The sequence below is a fragment of the Hemitrygon akajei genome, chromosome 11, assembly GCF_048418815.1.
Source record: "Hemitrygon akajei chromosome 11, sHemAka1.3, whole genome shotgun sequence".
Taxonomy (NCBI): domain Eukaryota; kingdom Metazoa; phylum Chordata; class Chondrichthyes; order Myliobatiformes; family Dasyatidae; genus Hemitrygon; species Hemitrygon akajei.
Window position 1 is genome coordinate 153,969,199 of NC_133134.1, and position 15,168 is coordinate 153,984,366.

General features: G+C 41.3%; 1 protein-coding gene across 2 annotated transcripts in view; it reads right to left on the reverse strand.

The window, feature by feature from the left end:
- Window positions 1–996: 996 nt before the first annotated feature.
- The window catches only part of ift52 (intraflagellar transport 52 homolog (Chlamydomonas)), a 42,222-nt gene continuing 28,050 nt past the window's right edge, over window positions 997–15,168 (reverse strand). For both annotated transcript variants that reach the window (XM_073061982.1, XM_073061983.1), the window contains 6 exons: window positions 10,234–10,302; window positions 8,718–8,872; window positions 8,028–8,115; window positions 3,302–3,410; window positions 2,170–2,309; window positions 997–1,412 (listed from right to left, as the gene is read on the reverse strand). In XM_073061982.1, coding sequence (XP_072918083.1) covers window positions 1,377–1,412; window positions 2,170–2,309; window positions 3,302–3,410; window positions 8,028–8,115; window positions 8,718–8,872; window positions 10,234–10,302 — 597 coding nt within the window. In that variant the 3' untranslated portion in view covers window positions 997–1,376. The remainder of the gene's footprint in view (window positions 1,413–2,169; window positions 2,310–3,301; window positions 3,411–8,027; window positions 8,116–8,717; window positions 8,873–10,233; window positions 10,303–15,168) is intronic.

The window sequence follows — 15,168 nt, forward strand, 5'->3', positions numbered from 1 at the left end:
TAGAACCATTTTGAACACAGCAATAACTATTCAACAGCATATGACATTTTTTTTCCAATTCAAACAGCCGGTTTTCTGGAGACTACAATCAAATTTGTAGTAAAATCATAGCTGGTAGCATAACACATTCACTGATTTTACTTGGTTAAAAAAGGCTCAATGTGCACAGAAAAGTATCTTCATTTCAGGGAAAGGAAAATAGAGGAATTGAACTGTGCTACAGTTTGAATTGAATGAGAAAATAGGGTTTTATTTTTAACTGAGTAACCAAATAAACTTAATGGTATTAACCTTTTCTGCAATCTAGATGCATCTGTCCTTGTGGGTGAACTCTAATCTTAGACAGTGGCAGACCACTTAAAGCTACTGAGAGGAAGTTTGGAATGAAAGGCTATGGTCCAAGTGTGGGTTGATGGGACTAGGCAGAAAGAAGCTTAGCATTAACTAGATGGGTCATAAGGCCTGCTTCTGTGCTATACTGTTCTGACTCCAAGAATATCCCTGTTCTCTGAAGCAGAGGTTCCCAACCTTTATTATACCATTGGTTTTGCCATTGACTGAGGGGTCTAAGGACACCAGGTTGGGAACTCCTGCTCTAAGGCTTAGAATGAATGTTGGATGCACAGCTGAAGGTTTCAGTGTTCAGCCAAAAGTATAAAATAAATTATTCTTCACAGATTCATCCTGAGAAAGCCTGGAACATGTTATCCACAAACACTGCAGGAGTAACTTCACCAGAGTGCTGCTAGTATATCACCACCTTGTGAAGGTAGCAAATACCATTCCCAGTATCATCCAAACCCAGAAAGATGAACAGATTTGAAGTCATGTACTGATACTTTCAAGAGAAAATTGACAAGGAAACAAAATATAATCTACCATTTCACATGGGTTGGGGCACTATTTAGTGGTTCATTTCATATAATTGTACAAGTTGGCAAAACTCCTGTACATTTTACTTTGCAATTGAAATTGCTATTTAAAACAAGACAAGCCTTGCATAATTAAAAAATCTTTATTTACAAATAAAAAGTACAAACTGGTAAACAGGAAAGCTTAAAAACAAAGTAAATATAATATGAAAATAATTCAAAGTAAGAGTTAAATTCTGAACTAGAATAAGATTTGGTAAATGGAGATATTTACAAACAAGAAATTGCTCTAGAGGATAAGTTGACCATTATCTTAGATCTATCTGTAGTGTATGAAACATCTCAAAGTTGTAGACAGCCAAAGTGATCAACTTTCAGTACAAAAATATACATTTTGTGTAAGGAATCTAACAATTTGCAAGTTACATGTTGTAAAAGGACAAAGTGCTGATGAAATCTCCAAGTACAGCTACTTGGTTTCAATTATTCTGCAAGGTTCCATCTTCAACATCCATCTTCATTTGTGTCTATGTCATGCTCCTGTGGAGAAACAGAATATAATCACTCAAGTCTAAAATCAATTTAGAAGAAATCAAGTCTTAGAACCATAAAACATTACAGCACAGAAACAGGCCTTTTGGCCCTTCTTGGCTGTGCCTAATCCCACTGACCTGCACCGCACCTGGACCATATCCCTCCATACACCTCTCATCCATGTACCTGTCCAAGTTTTTCTTAAAAGTGAGCCCACATTGACTACTTCATCTGACAGCTCATTCCACACTCCCACCATTCTGAAGAAGCCCCCCCAATGTTCCCTTTAAACTTTTCCCCCTTAACCCATGTCCTCTGGTTTTTTGTTCCCCCAACCTCAGTGGAAAAAGCTTGCTTGCATTCACTCTATCTATACCCATCATAATTTTATATACCTCTATCAAATCTCTCCTCATTCTTCTATGCTCCAGGGAATAAAGTCCTAACCTATTCAACCTTTTTCTGTAACTCAGTTTCTCAAGGCCCGGCAACATCCTTGTAAACCACCTCTGCACTCTTTCAACCTTAATATCCTTCCTATAATTCGGTGACCAAAACTGCACACAATACTCCAAATTTGGTCTCATCAATGCCTTATACAACCTCACTATAGCATTCTAACTCTTGTACTCAATATTTTGATTTATAAAGGCCAATGTACCAAATTCTTATTGCATTCTAATATCAGTTTACAATTTTAAAGAGAGTTTTGTTGTTTATGACTTATTTGCTGCAGATTTTTAATCATGTCTTTAAATTTTACCTGATTCAGTTTCTTAAATTCCACCACTTGGAAAAAGATGTGTTCCAAAATTTCTTTTGCACCTTTGTTTTCTTGTCTATTTGATACACCAAGAATATCACCACACTTACGAACGTAGAATTCTAGATCATCCTCAGTACCTGAAAAGAAACCAATGCCAGTTTGTTTTCATTAAACACATAGTAGGCTCATATGAACTCTTCCATCATATAGCAACTCATGAATAAGCCAGGCAAGAGTAAACAATAATATCTAAAACAGAATAGTTTCTTTGGTGATATTAAGCAAGGTCAAGTATTGTGGCTACTAGTAGTAGATTATATCCTTCTGCTAGCCTTGGTAATTGAATGTCTGATTGAAGCTGCTCTCACACAGTTCATTTATCATTTATTCTGGCTCAATAATATGAGCTGTGGATGTGGACGGGTGCATGCTACTGAAAGATTATACAATAGACTACAGTTAATCTAAAAAAAAATGTGAAGTGCAGAGTTTTCTTGGATCATATTGGCACATTTGTTATTAGAATCAACGATGTAGAGCTGTAAAATGTTCCTAACTCAAAAGAAAATTTACAAACATGGCAATGATTTTCCTAAACAGCTAAACAGAAGTGTGTGTGTTTATTTTTAATTTTTAAATTAGTTTTTCAAAACATTTTACAAATTAAAAACCCCAAATCCCAATGAGGAACATTAATACAGTGCAAAATTAAGCATACAATAACAATATGCTACAAAGGAAGAGAATTTAACAAAAAAGCACCTAAGTTAAAGACAAGTAAGCTTAGTATCCTCCCCAAGCCCCAGAAGTGTTTTTTTTTTTTAATCTTTGTGAAAATACCCCTCAAAGTAGATGTTGGAGCAATTGTTCAATGTGGCCTTGGTATTAACTGTTGGCACTTGTCTGATTTTCACATTACAACTGGCAGTTCAGCAGAAGTAATTGCCTCCACTAATTTGCTGACCTTCCAATTGAGCAAACATCATTGCAACTGGCCCTTCAGCAAATTGAAATTTATGTAATCTGAAAAATATCAGGCCACAAGAACAGCAAATATTCAAAAGTAAGACAGCACTTGATACGAGGCATAGATATAAAGATAGTCAACTAAAACAAATTATTTGCTCACATTTGTTAGTCAGCTGAGCAAGCCTCACTTTCTCAGATGAAAATGTTTCATCAAGATCAAAGAGGTCCAATGTCGGTGCTGGCAACTCTCGAAAGGAGGGAGGAAAGACCTGATGAACAATAAAAAATGCACAATATTCATGCCCCATGCCAATGTAAACGTTGTACACACTGAACAAATTTGAAGCAAGAAGGCTGCGAGTGGAACAGCTAAGGATTTCCGGAGCGAAGGCATTTTACTACTCGGGGTAAAGAGAGGCAAGACTGCGCAGGCACGTGACGACAACCAGTAGAGTGGGAAAAGTTTAAAAAGACAGCCATATCCAACAGGCAGCAGAGTGAGAGGGCTTGGGCGGTAACGGAACGAGGTGAGGTAGGTTTACCTGTGTTAATTGTGGAAAGGAAGAATGTGTGTGAGGCCGATGTTCTCTGCTTGGTGTCAGATGTAGGAAGTCCTGGAGTCTCCCAGCCTCCCGGACGGCCATATCTGCACCTGGTGTGTCGAGCTGCAGCTCCTGAGGGACCACGTTAGGAAATTGGAGTTGTAGCTCAATGACCTTCGTCTGGTCAGGGAAAATGAGGAGGTGATAGAAAGGAGTTGTAGGCAGGTGGTCACACCAGGGCCTGGGGAGATAGACAAGTGGATGACAGTCAGGAGAGGGAAGGGGAGGGTCAGGTACTAGAGAGTACCCCTGTGGCTGTCCCCCTGAACAATAAGTACTGTTTGATTACTCTTTGGGGGGGGGGGGGGGGAGAGAACAGCCTAGCTGGGGGAAGCAACAGTGGCTGTGCCTCTGGCAGAGTCTGGCCCTGTGGCTCAGAATGGTAGGGAAAGGAAGAGAAAGGCAGTAGTGATAGGGGATTCTATAGTTAGGGGGTCAGACAGGCGATTCTGTGGACGCAGGAAAGAAACTTGGATGGTAGTTTGCCTCCCAGGTGCCAGGGTCCGGGATGTTTCAGATCATGTCCACGATATCCTGCAGTGGGAGGAGAAAAGCCAAAGGTCATGGTACATATTGGTACCAATGACATAGGTAGTAAAAGGGAAGAGGTCCTGAAATCAGACTACAGGGAGTTAGGAAGGAAGTTGAGAAGCAGGACCACAAAGGTAGTAATCTTGGGATTACTGCCTGTGCCATGTGACAGTAAGTATAGGAATAGAGTGAGGTGGAGGAAAAATGTGTGGCTGAGGGATTGGAGCAGGGGGCAGGGATTCAGATTTCTGGATCATTGGGAACTCTTTTGGGGCAGGTGTGACCTGTACAAAAAGGACAGGTTGCACTTGAATTCCAGGGGGACAAATATCCTGGCTGGGAGATTTGCTAAGGCTACTGGGGAAGAGGAGGTTGGCTCACGAACAGAGAAAGCTTGGAGACAGTGCGAAAGGGAGGATAGGCAGGTGATAGAGAAGGGACGCACTCAGACCGATGGTTTGAGATGTGTCTATTTTAATGCAAGGAGTATTGTAAACAAAGTGGATCAGCTTAGAGCGTGGATCAGTACTTCGAGCTATGATGTGGTGGCCATTACAGAGACATGGATGGCTAAGGGACAGGAATGATTACTTTAAGTACCAGGTTTTAGATGTTTCAGAAAGGACGGGAAGGGAGGCAAAAGAGGTGGGGGTGTGACACTGTTGATCAGAGATAGTGTCATGGCTACAGAAAATGTGGATGTCATGGAGGGATTGTCTACAGAGTCTCTGTGGGTGGAGGTTAGGAACAGGAAGGGGTCAATAACTTTACTGTATGTTTTTTATAGGCCTCCCAATAGTAACAGGGATATTGAGGAGCAGATAGGGAAACAGATCCCAGAAAGGTGTAATAATAAAGTTGTCGTGATGGGAGATTTTAATTACCCAAATATCGACTGGCATCTTCCTAGAGCAATGAGTTTAGATGGAGTGGAGTTTGTTAGGTGTGTTCAGAAAGGTTTCTTGACACAATAAGCCTACAAGAGGAGAAACTGTACTTGATTTGGTATTGGGAAATGAACCTGCTCAGGTGTCAGATCTCTCAGTGGGAGAGCATTTTGGAGACAGTGATCATAATTTTATCTCCTTTACAATAGCATTGGAGAGAGATAGGAACAGACAACTTAGAAAAGTGTTTAATTGAAGTAAGGGGAATTACGAGGCTATCAGGCAGGAACTTGGAAGCTTAAATTGAGAACAGATGTTCTCAGGGCAAGGTACAGAAGAAATGTGGCAAATTTTCAGGGGATATTTTTGTGGAGATTTGCATAGGTATGTTCCAATGAGACAGGGAAGTTACAGTAGGGTACAGGAACCGTGGTGTACAAAGACTGTAGTAAATCTAGTCAAGAAGAAAAGAAAAACTTACAAAAGTTTCAGAGAGCTAGATATGTTAGAGATCTACAAGATTATAAGGCTAACAGGAAAGAGCTTAGGAAGGAAATTAGGAGAGCCAGAAGGGACCATGAGAAGGCCTTCGCAGGCAAAATTAAGGAAAACCCCAAGGCATTCTACAAGTATGTGAAGAGCAAGAAGATAAGACGTGAAAGAATAGGACCTATCAAGCGTGACAGTGGGAGAGTGTGTATGGAACAGGAGGAGACAGCAGAGGTACTTAATGAATACTGTACTTCAGTATTCACTATGGAAAAGAATCTTGGTGATTGTAGTGATGACTTGCAGCGGCTGAAAAGCTTGAGCATGTAGATTTTAAGAAAGAGGATTTGCTGGAGCTTTTGGAAAGCATCAAGTTGGATAAGTTGCCGGGACCAGATGAGATGTAACCTAGGCTAATGTGGGAGGCGAGGGAGGAGATTGCTGAGCCTCTGGCGATGATCTTTGCATCATCAATGAGGACGGGAGAGGTCCCGGAGGATTGGAGGGTTGCGGATATTGTTCCCTTATTCAAGAAAGGGAGTACAGATAGTCTTGGAAATTATAGACCAGTGAGTTTTACCTCAGTGGTTGTTAAGTTAATGCAGAAGATCCTGAGAGGCAGGATTTATAGACATTTGGAGAGGTATAATATGATTAGGAATAGTCAGCATGGCTTTGTCAAGGGTAGGTCATGCCTTACGAGCCTGATTGAATTTTCTGAGGATGGGACTAAACACATTGATGAAGGAAGAGCAGTAGATGTAGTGTATATGGATTTCAGCAAGGCATTTGATAAGGTACCCCATGCAAGGCTTATTGAGAAAGTAAGGAGGCATGGGATCCAAGGGAACATTGCTTCGAGGATCCAGAACTGGCTTGCCCACAGAAGGCAAAGAGTGGTTGTAAACAGGTCATATTCTGCATGGAGGTCAGTGACCAGAAATGTGCCTCAAGGATCTGTTCTGGGACCCTTACTCTTCATGATTTTTATAAATGACCTGGATGAGGAAGTGGAGGGATGGGTTAGTAAATTTGCTGATGACACAAAGATTGGGGGTGTTGTGGACAGTGTGGAGAGTTTTCAGAGGTTGCAGTGGGACATTGATAAGATACAAAACTGGGATGAGAAGTGCTAGATGGAGTTCAACACAGATAACTGTGAAGTGGTTCATTTTGGTAGGTCAAATATGATGGCAGAATACAGTATTAATGGTAAGACTCTTGGCAGTGTGGAGGATTAGAAGGATCCTGGGGTCTGAGTCCATAGGACGCTCAAAGCAGCTACGCAGGTTGACTCTGTGGTTAAGAAGGCGTACGGTGTATTGGCCTTCATCAATCGTGGAATTGAATTTAGGAGCCGAGAGGTAATGTGGCAGCTATATAGGACCCTGGTCCGACCCCACTTGGAGTACTGCACTCAGTTCTGGTTGCCTCACTACAGGAAGGATGTGGAAATCATAGAAAGGGTGCAGTGGAGATTTACAAGGATGTTGCCTGGATTAGGGAGCATGCCTTATGAAAACGGGTTGAGTGAACTTGGCCTTTTCTCCTTGGAGCGACGGAGGATGAGAGGTGACCTAATAGAGGTGTATAAGATGATGAGAGGCAATGATCGTGTGGATAGTCAGAGGCTTTTTCCCAGGGCTGAAATGGCTGTCACAAGAGGGCCAGGTTTAAGGTGCTTGGGAGTAGGTACAGAGGAGATGTCAGGGGTAAGTTTTTTTTAAACTCAGAAAGTGGTGAGTGCGTGGAATGGGCTGCTAGCAATGGTGGTGGAGGCGGATATGATAAGGTCTTTAAAGAGATTTTTGGATAGGTACATGGAGCTTAGTAAAATAGAGGGCTATCGGTAAGCCTAGTAATTTCTAAGGTAGGGACATGTTCGGCACAACTTTGTAGGCTGAAGGGCCTGTATTCTGCTGTAGGTTTTCTATGTTTACTATGTTTCTATGATAATATTTTGTAATTTTGATGGGCAAGGCACACCTTGCATCCTCGTTTATTGTCAGGATCAACTATACAGAGTTGGAGGCCTGAGAATGTGCCTATCCCAAAAGAAAATTTATGAACACATTTACATTCACCACACTATGACTGTTATTGTCTGACTTACAAAGTACTAATGTTGTCAGAAAGACTTATTGCAAGACTACAGTTCTCATGAAACTTATCACCTAAAATTTTCAACATTACTTCGATGATAATAAAAAATTTTGTACAGATCTTCCCATGACGCTCACTTAAAAATAAAACAAATGAGATTAAATTACACAAAAAGCATAATAAGCATAAAATAGGTCATTTTGATTTATTTTGCCTTCAATACAGTTGTGGTTGTTTTTTTATATTGTTTAATAGTTTGCAGATCTGCACTTACAGCTGGCTGTAGTGTAGGGAGTGGTGTTTCAAACTGAGGTTGTATCAGTTGGAGTGATTCATGTTTCACATTCAGTTGTTCATATGCCCTGGAAATGCATGAAATCTTGTAAGACAGCATCGTTGGCTCAAACACCGCAGATATAATGTAACTCAGATTTCAACAATATTTAATTATCTACACTTTGCTAGCTGATATTTTCCTTTAGTTTGAAAAAATATTTTGTTTTAGTCATTAACTTCAATTATGAAAGTGGGTGAAATGTCCCATGAGTCATGGTATTTTTTTGGCTAAGACAATGGGCAGCCAATCATTCAAAGTCTGAGGTAGTGTGCTAACTGGGTACCTTGAAAGTTGGACAGAACAAAGATCTAAACAATTTGGTTTCATAATTTCAATATTATGAGGGATTTATGGCCATATCAAGCCTTATGAAACAGAAAAACAGTCCTATGGCCTCATTTGGCAATGTAGCACATTAATGCCAGATTATCACTCAGGGTTGAATATGGTGACATATATGTACTTTCATAACAAATTTACTTTGAACTGGTTCTTTGAATTGAGGGAATAACACATGGTTTGAACAAAGATTAAAGAAATATTCATCATCAGTTGTTTTAAATTCTAGTTTCTTTTGCACTTAAAATCCAGCTCTTAAATAAAAGACAGTTTCGATTTAATACTGACGTGATAACTTTTGGGAGTGCCATTGTGTCCAGTTTAAAGAGTGACATGTCAAATAGCGTGGTAAAATCCCGTGGATTTTCATCTCCTTCCTGTAAGCACACCCTCAGTCTGTCAGATAGTTTAGCTGTATCTGGAAGCATGGTGTAATCTGAAATCTTAAGATTGAATTTTTCCATTAATAATACAAAAACATTGATTAATTTCTTTTTCATTTAATTAACCAGAGAATTTGTAATTATATTTATACATTTATTATCGTAAGACAACCCAAAACACTTATGAGCATTATCAAGTGACATTTTTCATCATGTTATATTGAACTTGGTAATATGAGCACATTTAGGGAGAAAATTGGAACTTTAAAATTATAAGGAGAAACTGGATTGCCTAGGTTTGTTTTTCCTGGAGCAGAGGAGGCCGAGCGGTGAGCTAATATAGGTATGTAAATTTGAGGAAAATAGAAAGGGTAGATAATAAAATTATTTTTCCTATGGTGGAGGAGGCATAGGTTTAGCTAAGAGGTGAGGTTTAAAGAGGATAAAAGGGCAGATTTTTTCACAAGAGGGTGGTTGGAAGAGGGTTGGTGTCTGAAGAGGTGGTGAAGGCAGATGCTCTTGTGACTTTTAAAAAGTATCTAGATACTTGAACTGCTAAGGCCAACAAAAAGCAAGATTAATTTAGATAATGAGATTAATGTAGATTGTAGTACAAAGATTGGAATGGACATAGTACGTCAAAGGCTTGTTTCCGTGATGGACCCTATGCTCCCAATTTTTGCTCAGTGGCTTCTGGAATATCATGGTAAGCAGCAGTAATTAACTAGGTTCTGCCTAAACAATAAAATTAAGCTAGAATTGACGCTGTATATATTTTTATCCTCAGCAATGTTAACTAGTGAAGGTGTGAAAGTGCTTCATACTTTTACTTGTTGATTCTTAACACAGTAACCCTTTTGTATTTTTAGGGCATGTATTACAACTAACTAACATGTAATTATTACATATGATCATTAAGGATATCTTCAAAAGGCAATGCCTCAAAAAGGCTGCATCCATCATTAAGGACCCCCATCACCCAGGACATTTCCTCTTCTCTTTGCTACCTTCAAGGAGGATATATACACACTCAATGATTCAGAAACAGCTTCTTACCCTCTGCCATCAGATGTCTGAATGGACAATGAACCCATAAACAACACATTTCATGACATATGCCAGAGATACTAAGCCTGCTTCTGAGCTATTGATTTCTCTCTTGAATCAAGGGCAAAGTTTTATGTATTATATACAGTCTATAAATGGCTGTGGAGGCCATATCATTGAGTTTATTTAAAGAGGAGGTTGATAGGTTCTTGATTAGTCAGGAGTCAAAGGGTACGAAGAGAATAGGATTGAGAAGGATAATAAATCAACCATGATAGAATATCAGACTCAATGGGCTGAATGGCCTAATTCTGCTCCTTTGTCTTATACCCAAGAAATGATCCAGTTTCTACCAATTAGTTTTCATGATTTACCTCTGGATCCTCAGCATCAATTTGGTTTAACTGGATTTCATTTGTAGTCAGCCACTGAAAAACAACATCCTGGAATAAAAAGAGTAAAAATTGAAGGATCAATAACCACCACATATGTTTTTTTTTTAGAAATGATCCACAGATTCCAATGAATAGTTGTGGGTATTCTTTTTGGATGCATTCACTTAGATATCTTATCAGAAGAATTTGGTACATATCTCAGAAGATGGCTGAATTTGTAGTGAAGTGCTAGTCTAGCAATACTATGACACTGATTAACCTGATCAGTGTTGACCGGTTGCATCATGGTCTAGTATAACAATTCAAATGTGCAAGAACGAAAGAAGCTGCCCAATACATCACGAGCATTTCCCTCCTGGTACCCACAGGAGGCAAAGCCTCAAGAAGGCAACATCTGTCAACAAAGATCCCCACAACCTAGGCCATGCCATCTTCACGGAGCTACCACTAGGCAAAAGGTACCAAAATCTAAAGTCCCATACAATGACGTTTAAGACCATCTACTTCAACATTCAGTTCTTGAGACAACCAAAACAACTTTAACCACTTACTCAATATGGCAACACTTTGCACTAAATGGGATTTTGTTGTTTTTGTCCTATTTGATATCATACTTACAAAAGTTCTGTAACATTTAAGGTTTTCTTGTGAATGCTGTTTGTACATGCTAATTGGCTGTGGTGCTTGCATGCAACATTTTCATTGCACCCATACATACGTGTAGTTGCGCATACGACAATAAAACTGACTTTGATTTTAATATTTTGAAAGAAGTCACCAGGCATTCAAAGATTTACTTTGAAAGGTGATTGAACTGATTATGGTTAGATAGTTGAGTTATGAGAAGATGTTTACAGTGAACCAAGCTGTTACCAGGGTTCCGTGAGAAGTCCATAGGGGTTCCACGAGAGATTGTGATTAAAAAAAATTGTTTTTTGGACTTTGCGCAATGTGCGATGCTAGCACTTGCAGTGGTGGGCAGTGACCGAGTGGCCCCATTAGCAGTTTCAGCCCAGTATGGTAATGCGCTGTTTATGCTCAGTTTTTGACGCAAGAAAGGGGAGGCTGTTTATAATTGGTGAGCACTGTATAGCACAGAGGGGAGGGCGACAGGCCGATGAGGAGCATGAGCTGAAGTTTCCAAGCATTGAATGGATTCTCCCAACTTGGGCTGTGACATCAGTCTCCCTTCCGAACTTCCCCTTGCGTGTTTGCTGACTGACTCATGGGAGTGAACAAACTCAATCGATGCAGGAGAAAATTGGAGGGACATTTTCATTTTAAAGACTGTTCAGTGTAGCAATTTTTAAAGAGTTGTGAGATGGAAGAGGAGGATTTTAGGCCCAGGCCTACACACAATTCTGATAAGGTTAACAATGAAGAGTTACAATCTTCTGAGACATCTTACAGAACTGGTGCAACAACAGACACAAAACAAGTACGTCTTTTGTTTTTACAAAACTATAAAAGTTTATTTAAAGAACAAATACACAAGGTACAACATTAAGAATTTACAAGACAGTGAATAAATTCAAATTAAAATAAGATTACTACTGTCTATAAAACAGTCAATACCCTGGTGGCCCACCACTCCTAGAAATCCCCCACTGTACCCATTGTGACTGCATGCTGGGCACAAACGTACCCTCAGAAGAGGGACAGGCAGTTGGCCCTGGCAGAACCCTCGACTTTCCACAACCTAGACTCATGAATAGCCATCTTGGCCTAGCCCACCAGTAGATTCCCCTCACAACCGCCCCCTTCTATACTGTAAGGTGCCCATATATAAGGGGCATGGGGCTAAAGTGCAACCAGAACCTGAGCAGCACCCACTTCAGATATTCAAACAGGGGCTGCAACTTCTCACACTCCATGTAAGCGTGGTACACTGACTCCTCTTGGCCACCGAATGGACAGGTGGATGTGGTGTCAGTGAACCTGCTCAAAGACTTGTTGCACGGAACTGCCCTATGCAACACTTCCACTGCAGGTCCCCAAAGTACAGGGGCAAGATCTCTACATAAAGAGATCTCTTCCGCCACTGAATGGTAAAAGAGAGCACCAAGGTGAGCCTGGTTGGCAGACGAAGAGAAAGCTGTGAAAGGTGTGCAAGAGCAGACCATACAAGAAATGCTTTGGAGAGTCATGGAAGGGCATTCCTGTGAGATGTCCCACGTTGTGAGGGACTCTCACCCATGTGGTATCCCGAGGCCTTCTGGCCCATCAGGTGGTGGTACAGCCGGAACCCTTGTACTTCCCTAAGCTCCCTCGACATCCACCATGATAGGATGGGGACCAGACCCCTTGCAGCTAGAGTCACCTCCCACAGGTGCAGGAGCACCCTATCCAGATGAGACTGGACCCCATACCCTGAACAGCTCTCGGTAAAAGCAAGGCAGTTCCCTCACAGCAGCGCAGCTGATGCTGTCCACTGGAAGCCAAGTGCCCTCCTGCAGGCAATGTCCCAGGCGGAGAAAGTGCATAGCCAGCGCATGCCATCTCAGAGGGTGGTTGCTTTTCAGGTATCTCTGCAGCGTCCTGAGGCGGAGAGCTGCCAGCTGGGTGCGCATGCACACTAATGACTCGCCACCCTCCATGATTGGAAGACACAGGATCACAGCAGAGAAGCAATACCTCCTGCTGTTTCAGAAAAAGTCTATCAGCCTCTTCTGGGTCTTGGCGACAAAAGCAGTGGATGGGACTAATCAGCCGGTACCGTATCTTTACAATGAAAGCTACTTATCCATAGGTTCTACATGGACCAGTGTTCCAAGTTGTCCTTTTCCATTGTGTCTAGTCTGTGGCAAACAACTTACAAAAGTAGCAATGGCTCCAGCAAAATTGAAAAGACACTTTACAAATTACAGCCATGTGGCACGTAAAGGTGATTATTTTAAATGATGATTGGAGCCTCAAAAGAAACAGATTAAAGCTTTTGAAAATAAAGTCATTGTCAGTAAAAATATTGAGTCGTCAAGTTATTTAGTAACTTTAAGACCAGCTCACCTCAAGAATGTTTTAAAAAACTGTGTGAAAATCTGGACAAAGAGCACACCAATCTCCTACTACATATAGAAATCTGGTGGCTTAGCAGAGGAAGAGTTCTCAACAGGGTGTGTGAGCTGAAAGGTAAATTGCAGGAGTGCTTTCAAGAAAATAGTAGGCCAGATTTTGCTAAGTGCTTTGAAGATGAAGAATGGCTGCAGAAACTAGCCTTCTTATCAGACAGGTTTCATCATATGAACCAGTTGAACAAGTCCCTGCAAGGCCCTGTAGAAAGTGTTTTGACTTCAAGTGAGAAGATTCTTGGACTTAAAAGGAAACTGAATCTTTGGGAAAATCATAGAAACATAGAAAACCTACAGCACAATACAGGCCCTTTGGCCCACAAAGTTGTGCCGAACATGTCCCTACCTTAGAAATTACTAGGCTTACCTATAGCCCTCTATTTCATTAAGCTCCAGTACTACCTAAAAGTCTTTTAAAAGACCCTATCGTATCTGCCTCCACCACTGTTGCCAGCAGTCCATCCCACGCACTCACCACTCTGAGTAAAAAAAAACCCCTGACATCAACTCTGTACCTACTCCCAAGCACCTGTGTCCTCTTGTGGCAACCATTTCAGCCCTGGGAAAAAGCCTCTGACTATCCACACGATCAATGCCTCTCATCATCTGATACACCTCTATCAGGTCACCTCTCATCCTCTGTCGCTCCAAGGAGAAAAGGCCGAGTTCACTCAAACTATTCTCATAAGCAATGCTCCCAATCCAGGCAACATCCTTGTATATCTCCTCTACATCCGTTCTATGGCTTCCACATCCTTCCTGTAGTAGGGCGACAGGAACTGAGCACAGTACTCCAAGTGGGGTCTGACCAGGGTCCTATATAGCTGCAACATTACCTCTTGGCTCCTAAATTCAATTCCACAATTGATGAAGGCCAATACACTGTACGTCTTCTTAACCACAGAGTTGACCTGCGCAGCTGCTTTGAGCATCCTATGGACTCTGAACCCAAGATCCTTCTGATTCTCCACACTGCCAAGAGTCTTACCATTAATACTATATTCTGCCATCATATTTGGTTACCAAAATGAAGCACTTCACACTTATCTGGGTTGAACTCCATCTGCCACTTCTCAGCCCAGTTTTGCATCCTATCAATGTCCTGCTGTAACCTCTGACAGCCCCCCACACTATCAACAACACCTCCAACCTTTGTGTTATTAGCAAACTTACTAACCCATCCCTCCACTTCCTCATCCAGGTCATTTATAAAAATCACAAAGAGTAAAGGTCCCAGAATAGATCCCTGAGGCACCCCAAAGGTGACTGACCTCCACACAGAATATGACCCATCTACAACCACACTTTGCCTTCTGTGGGCAAGCCAGTTCTGGATCCACAAAGCAATGTCCCCTTGGATCCCATACTTCATTACTTTCTCAATAAGCCTTACATGGGGTACCTTATCAAATGCCTTGCTGAAATCCATATACACTACATCTACTGCTCTTCCTTCATCAATGTGTTTAGTCACATCGTCAAAAAATTCAATCAGGCTCGTAAGGCACGACCTACCTTTGACAAAGCCATGCTGACTACTCCTTATCATATTATACCTCTCCAAATGTTCATAAACCCTGCTTCTCAGGATCTTCTCCATCAACTTACTAACCACTGAGGTAAGACTCAGTGGTCTATAATTTCCTGGGCTATCTCTACTCCCTTTTTGAATAAAGGAACAACATCCGCAACCCTCCAATCCTCCGGAACCTCTCCCGTCCCCATTGATGATGCAAAGATCATCGCCAGAGGCTCAGCAATCTCCTCCCTCGCCTCCCACAGTAGCCTAAGGTACATCTCATCTGGTCCTGGCGATTTATCCAACTTGATGCTTTCCAAAAGCTCC